Genomic DNA, 20,669 nt, shown 5'->3' with positions numbered 1-20,669 from the left:
TAGAAAGTGTATGATAAAATGGCATGACAGGACTCAGGGAGTTTTGCAGTGGCCAAAGGATGGGACATTTGCAGAAAAACAGTGTCAAGAAGTGAGAGAAATGATGAGACATTGGAAAGTGGGGGGAAATTATGATAAGACTAGGGGAAAGAGAGTAAAGAAGTTAGATGTACTAAGTTGGTTTGAAGAGGAAGGAGAAGAGATGAGGAAGAAAGGAGAAGCAGTAAAGAAAGTAGTGCAAGATAAGAAGGAAGGGAAAATAAAACAGGAGAGAGAAGGGTATGAGGAGAAAAGGCCCCCACCTTATGTGAAGCATTGGAGGGAAAGGGAAAGGATATACCCTGATATAAACACAGATGTCCAAAGAGATGAAGAGTGGATGGAGATGGAGGGAGAAGTGCAGATAGAAGGAAAAATAGCAGGGAGAATAAGGGCATTGAGAGGAGAAGAAGGCAGTGAGGGAGAAGCAGAAAGTGGTCAGAGCAGTGCTTCAAAGAGTGTAAGGGCTATCTCAAGTACAAGGAGAGAACTTGAATTGACTGTACTGAAAGAGGGAAGCAATAGATACCTGAGGAATATAGGGGTACCCACCAGCACGCCGTCTGCCCCAGCAACAAGTGAAATGGGAAAGGGATATTCAGCTGACAATGCAGCATTTAACTCACTGGAAGGATTCTCCATGCAGCCAAGGAACAGAATGGCACAAAACAATCAGATAAACGAAAACTGTCTTGAAGATGCACAATAAATGGACAAGTGGCTGGCAGGAGTCACCCAGAACCCAGCGGTGCCTGACGGCAGTAACCCAAGGGATGTGAACAGGCCAGTGGCAAGAAAGGTAAATGGAAGGTTTATGAACATAGAATCTGAATTAGAGGCAGAAAGAAGAAAAGATCAAAGGCTGATGGAGATGCTAGAACAAACACTCACCCAGGTGAACCAGCACATACAGCAATCAGAAGAAAGGATAAAGTCAACGGAAGACTTAGTGGAGAGAAGTGCTGCAGAGATGAGTGAGAGAATGAGACAAGCAGAGGAAGAAATTACACAGGACACTGAAAGATTAGAGTGGAGCACGCTCAGAAACAAGGTGGATGCCCACACAACAGACAAGATCTGGAAGGATAGCCAAACAATCTAAGAAGTATGGAAGAGAAAACAAGGAACTGTTGCTGGCATTGATGGAAGGTTCAGAGGTGAACCAGTGCCTCCTGATGGTCAAAGAAGGAAGAGTGCACTATGTGCCATGTTCATTCATGGACATGACAGGACTGGCAAGGCAACTCCCAGGTATATGTCAAGGTGGACAAAAATGGATAACCAAATTTGAATTAAAAACAACAGGCCACCTACTGGCAGTAGGAGACATTAATGCCATATTGGCACAGGTGGCAGGGAAGAGCAAAGCCTGTAAAATACAGTGCATCCGGAAAGTATTCACAACACTTCACTTTTTCTACATTTTGTTATGTTACAGCCTTATTGCAAAATGGATTAAATTAATTATTTTCTTCAAAATTCTACAAACAATACCCCATAATGACAACATGAAAGAAGTTTGTTTGAAATCTTTGCAAATTTATTAAAAATAAAAAACAAAAGAAGCACATGTACATAAGTATTCACAGCCTTTGCCATGACACTCAAAATTGAGCTCAGTTACATCCTGTTTCCACTGATCATCCTTGAGATGTTTCTACAACTTGATTGGAGTCCACCTGTGGTAAATTCAGTTGATTGGACATTATTTGGAAAGGCAAACACCTGTCTATATAAGGTCCCACAGTTAACAATGCATGTCAGAGCACAAACCAAGTCATGAAGTCCAAGGAATTGTCTGTAGTCCTCCGAGACAGGATTGTATTGAGGTACAGATCTGGGGAAGGGTGCAAAAACATTTCTGCAGCATTGAAGGTCCCAATGAGCACAGTGGCCTCCATCATCCGTAAATGGACAAAGTTTGGAACCACCAGGACTCTTCCTAGAGCTGGCCGCCCGGCCAACCTGAGCGATCGGGGGACAAGGGTCTTAGTCAGGGAGGTGACCAAAAACACAATGTTCACTCTGACAGAGCTCCAGCATGTCTCTGTGGAGAGAAGAGAACCTTCCAGAAGAACAACCATCTCTGCAGCACTCCACCAATCATGCCTGTATGGTTGAGTGGCCAGATGGAAGCCACTCCCCAGTAAAAGGCACATGACAGCCTGCCTGGAGTTTGCCAAAAGGACCTGAAGGACTCTCAGACCATGAGAAACAAAATTCTTTGGTCTGATGAAACAAAGATTGAACACTTTGGCCTGAATGGCAAGCATCAGGTCTGGAGGAAACCAGGCACCACTCATCACCTGGCCAATACCACCCCTACAGTGAAGCATGGTGGTGGCAGCATCATGCTGTGGGGATGTTTTTCCACAGCAGGAACTGGAAGACTAGTCAGGATCGAGGTAAAGATGAATGCAGCAAAGTACAGAGACATCCTTGATGAAAACCTGCTCCAGAGCCCTCTGGTCCTCAATCTGGGGTGAAGGTTCAACTTCCAACAGGACAACAACCCTAAGCACACAGCCAAGATAACAAAGGAGTGGCTACAGGACAACTCTGTGAATGTCCTTGAGTGGCCCAGCCAGAGCCCAGACTTGAACCCGATTGAACATCTCTCGAGAGATGAAAATGGCTGTGCACCGACGCTCCCCATCCAACCTGATGGAGCTTGAGAGGTCCTGCAAGGAAGAATGGGAGAAATTGCCCAAAAATAGGTGTGCTATGCTTGTAGCATCATACTCAAAAAGACTTGAGGCTGTAATTGGTGCCAAAGGTGCTTCAACAAAATATTGAGCAAAGGCTGTGAATACTTATGTACATGTGCTGTTTTTGGTTTTTATTTTTAATAAATCTGCAAAGATTTCAAACAAACTGCTTTCACGTGGGGTACTGTTTTTAGAATTTTGAGGAAAATAATTAATTTAATACATTTTGGAGTAAGGCTGTAACATAACAAAATGTGGAAAAAGTGAAGCACTATGAATACTTTCCGGATGCACTGTGCTGGCAGAGGCAGGACTGAGGAATGTGATGGACACAAAGAGAGGAGACAACCTAGCCTCTGGGGCATGCAGAAACCAGATATGGGATGCAATACGAGAAGCATAACCCACAAAGATGGACCCAGGAAAGCTGGAGGCTCTGACATTGGGAGAATAAGAAAATGTGGTAAAGTTCATTCAAGACTTCCAGAACAGATGGCGAGAGGAAACAGGAACAGGGTGGAATCTGAATGAAACAAATCAAAGCTTATTCAAGATGATGCTAAAAAAGGTGCATGCCTGTAGCTGTACAAGAAGTGGGCCCCCAGACAAAAGGTAATGCCCCCAGGTCACAGCCAATGGAATGTTGGGGATGTGTAGAGAAAGGACACACCAAAAGGAATTGCCAGAAACAGCCAGGGCAGCCAGGATATAGAGACCAACAAGGAGGACCTCCATGCCCAAACCAAGGGCAAGAAATTGTGGGATCCTGGTTGGAACACGCAGCCATCTGGAATTGAAGATGCCCAGAGAAGCCGGAGGGGAAGCATATGCAGTACAACACTACACTGCATCTAAGACAAGAACCAACAGTCATGGTGCCTATCAATGGCACGAAACCAGCTCTGTTTATGATAGACAGACACAGGTGCAAAATTCTCATATATAGGCCAGGAAGACTCCCGACTCCCTGTCTCTCGCAACTCGATAAAAACCACTGGCTTCTTGGGAACAACACAAGTATTGAGATTCATGGAGCCCCTGACATTAACAGTTGAAGACATCACAATGGTGGCACCACTTCTATAATCACCAAATCCCCCATAAGCCTACTCAGCAGAGATCTACTGTGCAAACTAGCAGCAAAAATACATTGCAGTCTCACAGGACTGTGGATAAGCTTTCCGGATGAAATCTCAGTAGGACAGCGCCTACCGACAGAAGCAAACAGACAAATCAGACATGAGACAGTCTATTGGCTTCAGTATATTTATCCAGACTCATCTGAACTTAGATTTATCTAAAATGGAAGATGTGGATACAAGCAGTGTGACCAGACTGCAGAGAAACAAGAAGTCCCCTGTACTGTACAATGTACTTTGATCAAGACAGTAAAAATGAAGAGTATGGACAGACGTGGAATGAGATAATGTAACAAAGACAATTTGAGGTGATAACAATGGATGTTGTAATAGGACCACAAGGAGTGGCTGCCATGGTACGCTTGAAAGGTGACCAAAAAGACTGGCACCACGTGCCGAAAGCAGCCCCTCACATCCCTCTCATGGTAGCAGAAAGGTTTGCTTAGTGTCTATGGTTAAAGAGGCAGCACAGTTTATGGAGTGGAAGCCCACTAACAATCCATATTTACACACTTCACCAGGCAAGAAGTACACAAAAATTTCACAAAAGGGAGTAGATAGCATGATAGCTACACACACATGGATAGAGAGGCACATGTTGTTGTCACTACATACAACAGTTCTCAAAACAGAAGCTGATAAGGAAAAGGAGGAAGCCATGCTGAAAAGTGTTCCTGACAACTTGTGGACAAAACACCAGACAGATGTAGGGTTAGTCAAATCAGCAGGACAGGTAAAATAGAAGTTAAACCTAATGTCAGGTTACCCTATCAGAAATTCCATTGATTACACAGGCTAGGGAAGGAATCAGGCCTTCAATACAGGGGCTCCTAGAAACAGGGGTCCTGATTCCAACCAAAATTCAATGTAATACACCCAAATTTCCTATCAGGAAGCCAAACTCTGCAAAATTGAGACTTTTACATGATTTACGTGCAGTTAGCAGAATTGTACAGACAGAGACACCTTTAGTACCTGACCCGCACACCCTAAGTGGTACACAATAATAGACTTGTGTTCAGCTTTCTTTAGTATACCGTTACACCCGGAATCGAGACATTTGTTTGCATTGACCTGTGAGGCAACACAAAACACGTGTGCGCGCCTCCCTCAAGGGTACTTTGAAAGTCCATCTATATTAAATCACGTGTTAGCAGAAGACTTGGCTTCAATCAACATTGCCAGTACATTCTGGGTCCACTGCTGTTTTCTATCTACAATACATCTCTCGGGCAGGTGATTGAATCTCCTGGCTTATTATACCATTGCTATGCTGATGACACCCAGCTCTATTTGTCCTTCCAGCCCGATGATTCATCCATCTCTGCACAAATCTCCGCTTGCCTGCCAGACATCTCGGTCTGGATGAGGGAACACCACCTTAAGCTCAACCTGGCAAAATATGAGCTTCTCGTCATTCCAGCCTGTCCCTCAATCAACCACAACCTCACTGTACAGCTTGGCTCAACCACACTCAAGCCAACCAGGACAGCCAGGAACCTTGGGGTGATTCTTGATGACAGCTTGACCTTTACAGACCACATCTCAACAACTGCACAGTCCTGTAGGTTCATCCTGTACAACATCAAGAAAATCAGACCCTACCTCACTGAACAGCCTACACAACTATTATTCCAGGTTCTTGTTATCTCAAAACTGGACTATTGCAACTCACTACTCTCGGGCCTCCCGGCCAGCTCCATCAAAGTCAGTTGACTGCAGATGATTCAGAATGCAGAAGCACACTTCGTCTTCAACCAGCCCAAGAGAACCCATGTCACACCCCTCTTCATCTCCCTTTACTGGCTCCCTATAGCTGCCCGCATCAAATTCAAGGCCTTGATGCTCACCTACATGACCTTGTCTGGAACAGCACCCTCCTACCTCAACTCTCTCCTGAAGACTTAAATTCCCTCACGCAAACTGCGGTCAATCAATGACTGATGCTTAGTAGCACCTACTCAGCATGGCTCAAGGTCCCTTTCAAGAACCTTCAAACTAACTGTTCCTCAGTGGTGGAATGAACTTTCAACCTCAATTGGAATCTGTCACCATCCTCAAGAAACAGCTAAAGACCCACCACTTCCATGAACACCTGACCAACCACTGAATAGATAAATAAATAAATAAAATAAACCTTACTCTTGCACTTACACCTCTACTCTGTGCACTTTGCTTCTTCTGGAACTCAATTAATGGATCTTGTATAGTAGCACTACTTGTATTGTTCTCTGCTTGATATCATTTTGCTTGTATTAATGTAAATGTGCATTGGTTCAGTACGTGGATGATCTATTGATTTGTAGTCCACCAATCCTCAAGAGTTATAATTGGTAACCAGAGTTACCAATAAGAGGGTGATTGAACATACACCTCACAAATGTTCTGGAACCGGAAAACTCAGCGTAAGCATTGTTTGAGTTAATCAACCTAGAGTTCAGATTTTATGTAACACCAAGTTAACCTTGCTTTCAGGAATACCCCCCTGGTTCTTGCTACTTCTTTCTAACCCATGAGCCGACAGAAATAGCCCCACTTTAATTAACCTGCAGGTATGTTTGTTTTGCAGCTCACAATAAATGTCCTGCGGCAACACAAGACATTTCTGTTTTGTATATTTCTTTTTTACCTCACGTCCTCAATAAACTACTAAAGCTGCATTTCAGTTCTATGTTTGGCAAATTGCTTAGCTAGGTCATGTGACCTAGACATTTAAGAGAATTAAGCTCATGGAACAATCAAATGCAAGGGGCAGTAAAATTCTAATTGCTCATCTGTTAGGCAGTCCAATTAGTAACTCAACAAGCTTAGAAGAACATCAGGATGTTTAGAGTTGCTTGAATACCTGCCTGTATAGGAGGTGCTCTCAGTTTCTGTTAACAACAATGGGTTTCAACCAAGTGGGGTTTGATGTAGTGTTGTTTTTGGCAGTTAGCTTGTCAGTAACACAATGGCCAGGATTGAGGAATGTTAGTGTTGGGCTTCAACCTAACAAACCAGGTCATCCTTCACTGTAAGTGAGTGCTGGGTTGCCTTCTCAGTGGGCACAAAATGATCCCCAGAGTGGAAGCCCTGCAGTAGCCCCACTTGGATTGCACCTTCAAAATCCTTTAGATGCTCAAGACCAGCAAGTAATGCAAAGGCCAGTGAAGAAACTGACTTGGCATTTTCCAGCAGCACCAGTGAACTTTGTGAGACTGTTTAATGCTGTTCCTACCCAGAGAGTAACAGCAATGTGCAATGAGACTGCAGCGTATATAGAGGTGAGAAAATATCTGTTCGGTACTGGTGCACCCCTCAATATTGCTGCTTTCACACTGGGAGGCTGTGCTGCCAAAGGGGTGGCTGTTTCTTCTCAGGTCCCTGTCTATGAATCACTATTGCATGGCTGCAACAGCAAGTTGACCAAGTCTTCTATTGCTATATACCTTTCGTTTTAAGCTCACTATCAGACATCAGTTTACATTTACACCAATCATTCACGTGACTGCAAATGAGCTGGTCTATATCTTCACTTGTGGTATTGCCTCAGTGCCCTTAAGTAATGCTCCCATTTTAAGAAGTCCTGGTGCTATGGCTTTCGTTGAGTGTCACTATCCGAGGTATTGCTCTGATCCAAGAAATCTGTTTGGGTTTACTTGGGAGGCTGTGCTCACTTGTGATAGTCCTGTTTTGAAAGCTTTCCAGATTCCACAATGTGAGCAGCAATGCTCTCCTGCCTGCTTGGATTCCATATGCTTCTGCTCAAGCTGCTGAGGAACATCTCATTTTCCCCTTGAGGCTCATGATGGGTTTGTATCATGGGTGACTTGTAGCTTGCTTGTTTGAGGATGAATTCCTAATGAAGCTGCTTCTTGTAGATGACTGGATATCTGAAAGGCCTTCCAACTACAATTACCACCTGGGAGAGCTTATAAATATTGAGGCATGGGTAGTGCAGTTCAACCATGTGCCCCTGCATGTCCTTGTACACAGCTGTGTGGCCACTGCTGTCCCTGATATAAATGCAGTCCCCAGATATTCCTTCATTGAGAACCATGGGTGAGTGAGGTTCATTTGAAAGCCTTTGTAAGCTGTCCTGAACATTCCTTACTGGTTTAAATCCTTCCAGGTGCTTGACTGATGCCAAGCTTACGCAGTCCAGTTCCCGCTTCATGCCCCAAACTCAAGCAGCTAAGCTGGGGTTTCAGATGGCGGCATTCAAGTTTCAGCAAGTGAACAGTAGCTGGGTAGGTGATAACTGTTTGGTCAGGGGTGATGGACATGTTTAGCTGTCAGAATGTAACATGTTCTCCCTCTCTTGCCAGTTCTATATTGGATGCATCTTGAAGGCAACAGCAGCATCTGCCCCTGCTGATGCTGAGCACAAGGCTTGTTCCTTCTCAGGCAATAGGTATGTTGCTGTGGCAGTGTTGGTACAGTGCAGGTGAGCTGTGCCTACTAATGCACTACTGTTTCCTCCTGGATGGACTGCTGCATATGGTGCTGACCAGGTATGAAGTTGTTGCAGCAGCAGCTATGGTTCAAGGAAGGGACGTGATCTCCCATCAGAGCAAGGAATTTGGGAGAACTGTTGGTGTTCATGTAATTTGTCTTTGCACTCTATGACCTGAATTGCCATTACCCAACCCATGATTCTCTTGTGGTTTTGTAACCTGTTCATGCATTTTACCTTTTATTTGCAGGTTTGCAGCTGGAGAGAGAAGTGAGAATTGGCCCAATCATGGTTCTGGAAAATGTTTGGTAGTCCAATGACCCTTTTTATAAATAAATTTTTTTATCACTTCTGTGTTGTGATGCCTCGTTCATTCTGACACAATTGGGTATGCTCTTGTCTTGTAATGGTCCGAGGGCAAGCAGGGATAGTTGGCCTGCATAAGTATGTGGGCTAGCCAGAAGATAACTGACATTAAGGTGCCATCCAAATGATGCACTTTACCAGAACACTCCATGCCTGTGGTCACTACAGATTTGTACCTTTTACCCAAGAGAAAAACTATTAACAAAAGGTTAAAAGACCAAGGTGGTTTCCACTTAGACTGGGACTGTTGGAGTCCTGAACACCTAACTGGAAGGCTAAGGTACACCTTATGGCTCTTGGTGTTGTGGAATGTTTCTAGCTTGGCACCAACTTGGTGTTTAAAGCAGTAGTCCTCAGTTGAATAGACTTGAAGGAATACTACATGCTATGTTGGAAGTTATTTTATTTCTAAATCCAACTTTCTTGAACTCTCACTGTTAGGGGTTCCCTATCAGTAAAATGTATCATAAGGATCCTGGTATTTCATGCAAACTTCTAAATGATGCTATCCACATAATTAAAGGCATCTGCTTTAGTCACTTTTTATGTTTTGTAATCTAGCCTACCTTGGATTTGCTGTTGTGCATCTTTTAACTGGACTAATAAGATGTCTGACTTGAAAGACTACACTCGAAGCTCCACCATCCTCCTAGGATATGCAGAATAGTTTAATTGCCAGGTCAGAATTGTTTGGTTAATAAGCACCAAATTATCAATACATATAATTGAATGAAACACAATTTTCATTTTTAAATTACCAAATTGTTGACCTTAAAATGAGTAACACTAAAAATCATATTTTGAATCTACTCTGAAGCCTAAATCATTGCTAAAAATAGAAAACAAAAGGGGAGCTACAATCCATCCTCGAGGAACTCTTTTTTGCTTGTTGGAAAGGTGAACTATAATTTCCTAAACATACACACTGAGTGTGCTTAAAAAATAGTTTTCAAACCATTTTAGAGCAGCTTCACTAAAAATTATACACCTAAGTTTCTGTTAAAATAGATTATGATTGACGGACTCAAAAGCTTTCGAAAGGTCAACAAATAATGCTGCACAGAACTTTTTGCTATCTAAAAAGCTTATGTCATTTGTGATTAGCATAGCAGCAGTTATGGTACTGTGACCTGCTCTAAAACCTGATTGGTGATCATTAAGGATGTTATCAGTTAGAAATTGTTTTATTTGATCATATCAATGATTTAAATATTTGAGATAAAACTGGTAATCTGAAGACAGAATGATAATTATTAGGATTTGAAGGGTCTCCACCTTTTAATAATGGAATGACCGTTGCTGATTTCCACATTTTTGGTATGTTATTAATGTTGAGCTTAGATTAAAGATGGAAGCAGTTAGCCCTGCCACAATACCAGCAGCCATTTTTTTAAATATAGGGCTCAATTTTATCAACTCCTGCCGAGTTTTTTAATGTCTAGTTACACTAGAGCATTGTAAACCTGGGAAGTTGAAATGGGAGATAAATTAAACATTTGTTCAGGGCAATGTTTAGCAGGATCAACAGATTTCATAAAGGTAACAGAATTAATAGAGTCAGAACTTAAGCCATCAGAAAAATAGTTATTAAAAGTATCAGCAATATCTACTCTAATCTTAACTACAGTTTGGTTTACAATTAAATGATCTTTAACTTCAAGTGATAAACTTGAATTCAATGTAGAGTTAACTAACTTTCAATTTCATTTCCAGTCATTAGAGGATGTACAATGTGGATCAATATAAATAAATATTTTGACCATACCCAATCAATTAGAGTTTGTTTGGGTTTTTTTAATCAGGAACTGTTAACAATTTTTTTTTACTAATCTGTGTAATTTTGAATCACTTGAGTTAGTAGTAACTTATAATCTGTTAGAGCTGCCATGCAACCATTGTTGGCCAAACTCCATCAATGTCTAAAAATAAATTTCAGTTCTATACTAGGCCAAGCTAATTGGCTTGACAAAGCTTTTGAACCAATCAGATGCCAGGAAGTATAAAATACTAATTGGTGTCATCTGTGAAGCAGGACAAATACTAAAACAACAGGTTTAGAAGAAGGTCAAGATAATTAAAAGGGGTGCCTGAAATACAGTATAAAATGGAATAGCCAGCTTGTTCATGTGTACTTAGGATTCTCAGAGTCAATAATAAGGCAATTAAAACAAGTTGGTGGTTTTGTGGTGCTTTTTGTTGCTCTTGGATTGGCTGAAACAAAATGGCCAAGCCTGTGGAAACTTCAAGCTATTTCAGGAGCACCACCAGTGCAGCTTGAAAGGCCCTTTGATCCAATTTCTACTTTGAGTGTAACTGCAGAGTGCAATGATACTGTGGTGTATGTGGCGGCGAAGGAAAAATCTGTCTGGTAATGGTAAACCCATCAATATTGCAGCTCTCACCTTGGGAGGCTGTGCTGCTAAAGGGGAAAATGCTGCTTCTCAAGTCCTTATCTATGAATCTGAACTAGATGGCTGCAACAGCAAGTTGGCTGTAAGTCTTTATTTCTAGAAATCCTTGGTTCTGTTTAAATCTTGTGATCGCTTGTATTAATTCTCTCTCAGGTGAATGAGGATGAACTGGTTTATGTCTCTGCCCTTGGAATTGCTTCAGAGCCTTTAAGTGGTATTCCCATTTCAATTGAGTGTCACTACCCAAGGTATTTTCCATATTATAAACCTGTTTGTGTTTACTTGGACAACTCCTACTAAATCTGGTCTCCATCAAATGCTTTCCAGATTCCGTGATGCTCCCAGCAGTACTCTGATGCCTGCTTGGATATCACGTGATTCTACCCAAGCTGCTAAGGAACCTTTTGTTTTCTCTTTGAGACTCATGATGGGTTTATATCATGGTTAAATAGTAGCTTGCTTGTCTGAGGATGAGTTACAAATGAAGTTTCTTCTTGTAGATGACTGGATATCTGAAAGGCCATTCAACCAGTACTACCTGGGGGAGCTTATAAATATTGAGGCATCAGTACTGCCGTTCAAGAATGTACCCCTATGTGTCCCTGTAGACAGCTGTGTGGCCACTGCTGTCCCTGACATAAATACAGTCCCCAGATATTCCTTCATCGAGAACTATGGGTGAGTGAGGCTCTTTGTGCACTCATAAGCTGACCAGCAAAACTGCAAGTCCTTCTAGGTGCCTGGTTGATTCCAAGACTACAGTGTCCAGTTCCCACTTCATGCCCAAAACTGGTGCAGCTAAGCAGGGGAGGCATTCAGATTTCAGCAAGGGAATGGTAAGAGAGAAATGGTTTGTATATAATGTAACCTTAGTTTTGACAGGTATAGGTCAAAAAGATACACATTCTAACTCTCTATATCTAGATCAAAGGTCATGATCATAAATATTTATAGTTATGTTAAATCCGGTTCCCATGCATTCGTGACCATACCTGGTACGGCCATGTGTTTTCCGCCCCACACATGTTGCACACATGGTCTATCTAACACTCTGTGGTAGGTCATAAAAATATATATAGTTAGTTCTCGGTCCCGGGACACATTATCTTTTCCTTTCACGTAGAATATGAAGCACTCTGAGTCAGGCCTAGGTCAAAGTCAACACCGTAAAACCCAGTTCTGATGCATTCCCGCGCACACACACAACCCACACACGTTGCACACATGGTCCTTCTAACACTCTGTGGTAGGTCATAAAAATATAGTTATGTTAAATCTGGTTCACATCCATTCGTTACCATACATGGTACGGCCATGTGTATCCCACATCCAAACAAAAATGACACACGCACAAACACACACATGCACGTACAGACAAACGCATGCATACGAACCTGCTTATAAAAGTCAAGCATCCCTCTAGGTTTTATAATACTCTGTACTTGGAACAATGTGTGCGATCTTACAACATGGCTGATGTTTGTCCTAACGCGCCGAAAAAAGCTCACCCTTTTTTGGGAAGAATAGAAAAAATGTTAGAACATGAAAAGATTCAATATTGGGTAATGTCAAACGGATGTACAGTCGGGGTTTTTTTTCGATGCAGAAAAAGGAACTGTTTTGCTTTTCAAGTTCTCGCTCCCGGGACACACGATCTTTTCCTTTCACGTAGAATATGAAGCACTCTGAGTCAGGCCTAGGTCAACAACGTAAAATCCCCGTTCTGATGCATTCCGAGCACAAACACACCCCACACACACTAGCATGCATACGAACCTGTTTATAAAGTTGAGCACTTCAAAAGTTTTAACATCGGAAAAGGTTCGACCGCATTTCCAGAGTCTATTCTTCACTGCTTCCAGAATCAAACACTTCGAAAGTTTGAACATCGGCAAAGTTCAACAGAATTTCCAGAGTCTATCCTTCATTACTTCCAGACACCATGGATTTCTCGGCAGGTAAAAATTTGTATTTTAATCAATTAATAGTTAAATGTAAATTGAAATGCATTGTTTATGTAATTATCCAGTAGGCAATGATATTGAGATAAACTTAGAACTAATCTTTCTGAGTACAAAAATCATCCTTATCTGGTCATTATGTAATCTGGTACGATACTTTATCTAAAATGTAAATATTCATTACATTTATATTACGGTGCAAGACCGAGTTAAGCTCATCTGATTCTAGTGTATAGGTAATTAAAATTTGTCTCTTAGATCTATGTAGTGATCTAAAATGGGAATGTTAAGTTATTAAAAGTATGTTTTACTGTTTTATAGACAGCTTGGTGATTATTTCTGATGAGATTCCCGAAAACAACCACTCATGACCTTTTGAATCTGAGCTCCACACGTAAGTCATAACATAAAATTATGAATGGTTCATGCTGTAAAAGTCTTTCATACGTGAATATAACATTGTATCATATTCAGAATTAGAGGGAAATGTGACTAACAGTGATTACGACAGAGATATTTCAGGTGAGTTGTAGTATATTTACCTTCTATTTACACAGCACAAAAAATAAATAAAAGCTCTTTCACATGTTCTGTGACTTATAGATACGAGTGATGCAATAGAAGACCAAGAGGAAATCATCTTGGAAACCGACATTCAACAAGACCTCGAACTACAACGGATCTGCGCAGTGTGGCGTGAATTCTTCGAAGCAAAGACTGATTTATTGGAAAAGTTTGGACAGATTGATTATACACTTGAATCTGGTCAAGGTACAGTTTTTATCCCTTTACTGTACAGCATGCTTGAAAATGTGAATAGATGTCTCTCAGTGAGCATAAAGTTGATTAGGAAATTGTATGATGGATATGGCGCAGAAACGACTGAAATGCAGTTCAGATATGGAGACTAAAAAAAGAGAACTGAAAATTCTCCATTATCACATGATTTCTTTTATGACGGAAACCAGAGTTTTTCAAATGATTCCTACACCCCTGAACCCATGTTAACTGAAGCGATCAACCGGCTGAACGAAAGTTTAATTCCGTCACACCAAGTCGTTAGTGAGAGACCTAATCAGAGTCCAAATTACGTCGTATCAAACACAACAGTGACGCTGAATGATATATTTTCTGAATTAAATCGATGTCTAGAGTTACATAATAACCTAAATGAACACGGTCATTCAGTACAAATAAACCCTGATCTAATCGATGCAGTCAATCAGTTGAATGAATTTAAGATTGTCAGAACAGGGCAATACTCAAAATGAAAACCCCAGTCGAAATTCCAGTCAAACTGTATCAAGTACACCAGTGACGTCGCACGACATATTTTTCTAATTAAATCATGTATGTTAGAGCTACAAAATAACCTAATCGAACAAAGAGAATCTATGCAGATAAATCCATGTTTAATAGACGTGGTGAATCAAATCAATGAAAATGTCATTATCTCCAGTTCAGAATATCGTCTCGACTCCAGAAAACGCTCAGGAACCTAGACCGTTATCTTCTCATGATATACGAACTTAATCAAAGTCTTATGAGGATAAATGACGGTCTCGTTAACTTAATCGAAAACCCTGACTATATTGCACAAAATTCAGAAAACGAAAATGAACACGACCATCCAATGGAAAACATACACTCACCTAATACCCAAGATTCTCAAATGGAAAACACGCATTCGCCCGATACCCAAGATTCTCAAAGGGAAAACTCGCCCGATATCCAAGTAGAGCAAGAGGGTGATGGATTAGATCCTAAATATTAGAATAATTAATTGGGAAAGATTCAACAACACTGAGATTAGGAGAAGAGTGAATTTTTCTTCTATTGTGAATGTTGACAGCTTTGCAGATTTTTATGTTTTAGAGATTTTAAACAGTGTGATTGAAATCGCTAACAATTTAATTTCTGCCAAGGATGTAGTCACCGTTGAAATTAGAGGTGATACGACCAATGTTTCATCACGCGTTCAATTAGACAATGGTGTCATCGATGTAGGTTCTTTTCTGACCATGCTCGAAAATGCAATTCAGAGTAAACGTGAAATTTTTACCGATAATACCCTTGAAATAGTCGTCCAAATCGTCCGACCACCTCGGGGTGGTGGAAATGGAAGGAAAATGGGCCATATATTCAAATCAGAAACCCTGCAGAAGAAAATGCATCATCTATACATTTTTCACAACAGAGACATGTGCTTCGCCTTGTGTGTTAGCCAACTTTTGAATCGTGGGGGGGGAAAAAAAAAAAAAAAAGATTTTGAAACCAAACAAATCGCTAGAAAATTACAAGACGATGTGGGATTATCCGTAAACACCGCGGTCAGCTTCGCTGACGTACCGAGATTTGAGAGACATTTGAATTGTAAAATCGTAATCGTACACTGTTCTGCTAGCAAAGCTGGATACTCTTTTTCAAACTAGCAAGACTCCCCCACGAAAAAACCATTTACTTGTTTTTATGACAACCACTATTATGGGGTTAAAAGTATCACCGGACTTTTAGGAACGAGTCATGTTTGTTATTTCTGCCATTCCGGGTTTGACGTTTTATGGAAACATAAATGCGCTTATAGCTGCAATGTTTGCCACGACCCCGATTGTTAAACACCCTAAGAATGTTACTAAATGTCCAGAGTGTCAGAGACTGTGTAACTCACATTACTGTTTCGAGAGGCATAAAGCAAAGATTCGCCTTTGCGGTATTGAATATTCTGTGTGAAACAGGATTCTACTGCGGTAAATGTAAACGTGTGATAAGGGATAATCCTTCTAATCGTGAGAATCACGTATGTGCCCATTTGAAATGCATACTCTGTGGCCAAAAACTCGATGAGGATATCAAGCATAGATGTTTTATACAGAGGGCCAGGAAAGAAAGTGAAAATACGGGTTATGTGTTTTACGATTTCGAGACTAGGCAGGAAACAGGAACACATGTAGCTAATTTCATATGCTGTATTGATTTTAAGGGAGAGGAGTGGGTGGCTGAAGGGGATGATTGCGTCAGTGCCTTCTTTAAAAAGTTTCGGTGTAATGCATACCACGGATACAAGTTTATAGCCCATAATGCTAGAGGGTTCGATTCATACCTTTTTGTTAAACCATTTAGTGAAGGAAGGAATCACACCCGAAATCATAGCGCAAGGTGGTAATTTTGTGCTTCATCGATAACGCGTTTCGTCAGTCCTACATTGATAGTCTATCGTTCTTACCCATGAAATTGAGTAGCATCCCAAAAGCCATGGGTTTTTCGGAAAGCAAGAAAGGCTATTTTTCCCCTTTTCTGGAACACCGTAGAACATCAGGATCACGTAGGGCCGTATCCTGACCCTAAGTTTTACCTTGTAGATGGCATGATGCCTAAGGATAGAGAAGAATTCTTTAAGTGGTACAGAACGGTTTGTGACAAAGTCTTTGATGTCAAGAAAGAGATGGCGGAATACTGCGTGAACGATGTAGAAATTTTGAGAAAGGGATGTATAGCTTTCAGACAAGAAATTCTGGATAGTACAAAGGTCGATCCTTTTAAATGCATAACGATCGCATCTGTGTGCATAAATCTTTAGAACCAACTTCCTGTGTAAAGACACTTTAGCTATTCCACCGTTTGATAATTACATCACCACTCAGAAATCTTTCTCAACACCATCCATACAATGGCTCAATAGGTTTCAAAAACGCAAAACCTACCCATTCGCCACGTGTTGAACGAAGGTGAAGTCAGGTTCGGTACCTATTACGTAGATGGTTACTGTGAGGAAGGGGAAAACCGTAAGGTTTTTGAGTTTCTTGGGTGTTTTTATCACTGCTGTGAAGTGTTTTCCCTCAATGACCCCGCATCCTCTTACCAAATCAAACGCAACCTTCGGAGATTTCCGTCAAAAATTGATGGAGAGAATTAAGAATTTGCAACTCACTCTGTGGGAACACGAGTGGAATGAAATGAAGAAAAACAACAATCTCGTGCAAAATTTTCTAAAAGACTTTGACTTTCCTGAGCGTTTAAACCCTCGAGATGCTCTTTACGGCGGTCGAACAAACGCGTTAAACTTGCATTATGTAGCTCAACTTGGTGAGAGAATCGATTAATTCAACTTTACCTTGCTTTACCCATTCGTAAATAAGACCGACATACCCGATCGATCACCCTATCATCATTTATCGTGACTTTCAACCTCTGAAATATTACTTTGGTATCATTAGAGCAAAGGTATTACCACCTAGGGGTCTGTGGGCACCTGTTCTACCTTTTCGTGTAAAAAGCAAACTCCATTCCTCTATGTAGAACGTGTGCCGAACATCAGTTAAAACATTGCGATCATACGGCTCAGGAGAGAGCTCTTACCGGAACATGGGCATCTATCGAAATTGAGAAAGCCGTCGAAAAAGGTTACAAAATTCTAAGTGTTTGAAGTGTGGCACTTTCCTAAAAGGTCTGATAAGCTTTTTACAAGATGTATTAAAATGTTCCTCAAGACCAAACAGGAAAGTTCAGGTTATCCGTCCTGGGTCGTTGATGAATCATCTAAACGTGAGTACATTCGCAAATATAAGGAGAATGAAGGGATAATTTATCACTGTTAATCCTGCCAAAAGATCCACGGCTAAACTCGCACTAAATTCGTTGTGGGGTAAGATGTCAAAGACCAGACAGATCAAACACGACCTTAATTCGCGATCCTGCCGAGTTTTTACAGTTCATGTTCTCCGATATTTATAATGTGAGTCAGTTGTCTTTTTTGAATGAGGAGGTGGCGATGGTACAGTGGCGTTACGCAGACGAGAGATTGATTAAACCGCTAAACGCTAATGTATTCATCGGCATTTTCACTACAGCGTACGCTAGGCTTGAGCTGTACAATTTGATGGATCGATTGGATCAGCGTTGTTTGTACACTGACACCAATAGCGTCAGTTTTAAAAGTAAGGAAGGTGACTGGATGCCGCCCTTAAGCGATTACTTTGGTGGTCTTACCAGCGAACTAGATGATGGCGATCAAATCGTGGAATTTGTAAGCGCCGGTCCTAAAACCTACTGTTAGAAAACCATGAAAGGAAAAACAACCATGAAAGCTAAAGGCATTACTTTAAATTGTATCAATTCTGAAATTGTCAATTTGAAGTCACTAACAGAACTGGTGGACGAGCGAGTGAAAAATCCGAATCATACAGGTCATCTCGTAACCATGCATAACCAAATCGTGAGGGATAAAAAGGGGTTTCATTTGAGAAACAAATCACAGTTGAAAAGGTTCAGGGTTGTGTACGATAAGCGTGTTTTATCTGATTTTAGAACTCTCCCTTACGGATATTAAGACTATTCTTGTATATATGTGTATATAGTTTCTGTTGTGACTGCTTTTGACGCTAGAATGCAACTTCCCTTTTCATGTATTGTATGTGGACCGAGTAATCCACATAAAGTGAAGTGGAAAATCTTCTATCAAAATGTTGTTGGAAAACTGTAAAGAGGCAATGTCGGTTGTTCTGGAAAACAATGTCTGGTGTTATACGTGTTGGCAGCCTCTGTACGATGAATTATTGACCAGAATAAAAATAAATTTTCAAGGAATCCCTGATTCTTTGTGTGATGACGAACTATTTCCCCCAAATAAAAAAACTTGTTGGTAATCGATGACTTGATGGAATCCGCCAGTAAAAATGACGAAGTAGAAAAGGCTTTTACAAAATACACACACCACAGAAATCTGAGCGTCATCTACCTCGTTCAAAACTTGTTTTTTCAAGGAAAGACCAGTAGAACAATCAACCTGGACACCAACTACATGGTTCTTTTTAAAAACCCTAGAGATAAATTACAGATCAGCATACTGGCTCGTCAAATGTATCCGGGTAACGGCAAGTATTTTTTAGAATGCTTTCTCGATGCCGTCTCTAGACCTTATGGGTATTTATTTGTTGATCTGAAAGCACAAACGCCAGAAGAACTTCGTCTCCGTTCAGGGTTGTTTCCAGGGGAGAAGCCGGTTGTGTGTGTGTTCCGAAGAAGAAAAAACTTTAAAGTATCGACAACAAATGTCTGAGCGATTGAAAAAAACCCTCCCGTTGCTGAATTCATTACACAGGTCTCCATCCCGAAGGAGAAAGGATATATTACACGATGCACTCACAGATCTCATCCTGAGCATATGTGAACTAGCTTTAAACGTACTCAGGGGAAACATACCACTGACGACAAAACAGTATCGGGGTTTTAAAAAAACAAAAAAAAACGGATCAAACTATTTGCTGATAAAAGAGCATCCGTTGAAAGAAAAAGGAAAGTTATTAATCAATCCGGAGGATTTCTTCTGCCTTTGCTCAGTGTAGCCATTCCTTTTATAAGCAGCTTAATCGCGTCCCGCAACAATTAACATGGAGACTGCTGAGAAAATGTATTTAGTCCCTCAACATCAGATCGATAAACTTGGAAGCATCACCGCAGAGAAGGAAAGCTTAAAGTCTGCTGAGAACAACTTGGACGATGCAATACGAGGTATTTTATCGAGGACTGATCTGAACGAATACGATAAGGCGAAACTCTACGCGTCTGTGCTGCAAAATTTTTTTAAACTTGGTTAAAGTAGGAGAGCAGGAAACCGCTCAATTGACCCTGTCTCTACCTAAAATATCGGAAAGCAAAACGGAAGCAGCGGTGACCGAACCTCCCAAAGACGAGATCGTGCAAGAGGTCCTCGCTAACATTTCTGCTAGAAACAAAAACGCTTCGTACGTTATGGAAAAACTTTTAAAAGCCGGGGCTGCGTGGAACGATAGCGGTGAATTTATTTTTTAAAGGAAACACTATCAAAGGATCTCACATGGTGGATTTGCTAAAAAAATCTCACGGCCCCTCATCGAGTATCCGACGAACGAAGGCCTTTAGGTTAGAAAGAGTTCTTACAGACAGTAGCCAACCTAAATATACCCTTTTCAGCAATACCTAATGGCGGTGTTCGACGCAAAATATCTGACATAAAAAGATCTAAAGATATCTCTCATCTTGTTTCCCCACCTAAAAGCAAAGACTATGATTCTGAGCCAGTTTTCAAATCCCCCGTTTTTAACCGTTCTGACTGGTTTGGTTTTTGAAAATGACGAGGGACAAAATGTTATGTTACCCCTTTATTTCAATAAAATAACTTTTGTTTAACATTTTTCTTGTGAAGCATCGTCATTTAACATTCCACTATATATGCAAATGAAACGTATCTAGAGAGTTAACACATTGTACACATGTAATTGAATGCTTTTTATTTACTCTAGGGTACTTTTTTTTTTTTTTTTTTTTTTTTTTTTTTTTTTTTTTTTTTTAACGAATGACACGTGTTATCATTTCTAATTAAATCTTTGCTATACATAGACATAATACGGTTAAATGAATAACCTTTAGCTTTGTGACACAGAAAAAACGCACAGTGTTGCCTGCAGACCGACAAAGTTTTGAACTTGTACAGGGTTATATTTTATTTTGCAACAGTTCTTTGTCAAAAAATAATGAATCGATCGAGGAAAGAGTTCGTAGTCTGGAGGGTTTCCGTACGAGTCAAAAAATTCTCCTGTGTTTTCGTCATTAAGGCATAACGCTAGCCAGTGCTC

The 20,669-nt window shown here is 40.8% G+C and overlaps 1 protein-coding gene and 1 long non-coding RNA gene across 3 annotated transcripts; both read left to right on the top strand.

Moving 5' to 3' along the window:
• The first annotated feature begins 6,646 nt into the window (after nucleotides 1-6,646).
• LOC108259539 (zona pellucida sperm-binding protein 3) lies at nucleotides 6,647-8,673 on the top strand. Of its 2 annotated transcripts, none has more exons than XM_053676275.1 (7): nucleotides 6,647-7,149; nucleotides 7,574-7,677; nucleotides 7,747-7,927; nucleotides 7,998-8,115; nucleotides 8,194-8,279; nucleotides 8,380-8,470; nucleotides 8,572-8,673. In XM_053676275.1, exons 2-7 carry the CDS (start codon nucleotides 7,671-7,673, stop codon nucleotides 8,593-8,595), a joined length of 507 nt encoding a protein of 168 aa, XP_053532250.1. In that variant the 5' UTR covers nucleotides 6,647-7,149; nucleotides 7,574-7,670; the 3' UTR covers nucleotides 8,596-8,673. The 2 variants fall into 2 exon arrangements, with proteins under 2 accessions (XP_053532250.1, XP_017314626.1); XM_017459137.3 differs by having other exon boundaries at nucleotides 7,566-7,677.
• A 1,814-nt stretch (nucleotides 8,674-10,487) lies between these two features.
• Nucleotides 10,488-18,827, top strand: LOC108259641 (uncharacterized). Its single transcript, XR_008393565.1, has 7 exons — nucleotides 10,488-11,180; nucleotides 11,252-11,346; nucleotides 11,426-11,934; nucleotides 12,961-13,056; nucleotides 13,381-13,453; nucleotides 13,534-13,581; nucleotides 13,663-18,827. It is a non-coding gene; the product is annotated as an uncharacterized LOC108259641 (long non-coding RNA).
• Nucleotides 18,828-20,669: the final 1,842 nt, after the last annotated feature.

The sequence above is a fragment of the Ictalurus punctatus genome, chromosome 2 (genome assembly GCF_001660625.3).
Source record: "Ictalurus punctatus breed USDA103 chromosome 2, Coco_2.0, whole genome shotgun sequence".
NCBI classification, from domain to species: Eukaryota; Metazoa; Chordata; class Actinopteri; order Siluriformes; family Ictaluridae; genus Ictalurus; species Ictalurus punctatus.
The sequence above is the reverse complement of the archived record's forward strand: the minus strand, read 5'-3'. Positions and strand labels throughout refer to the sequence as shown.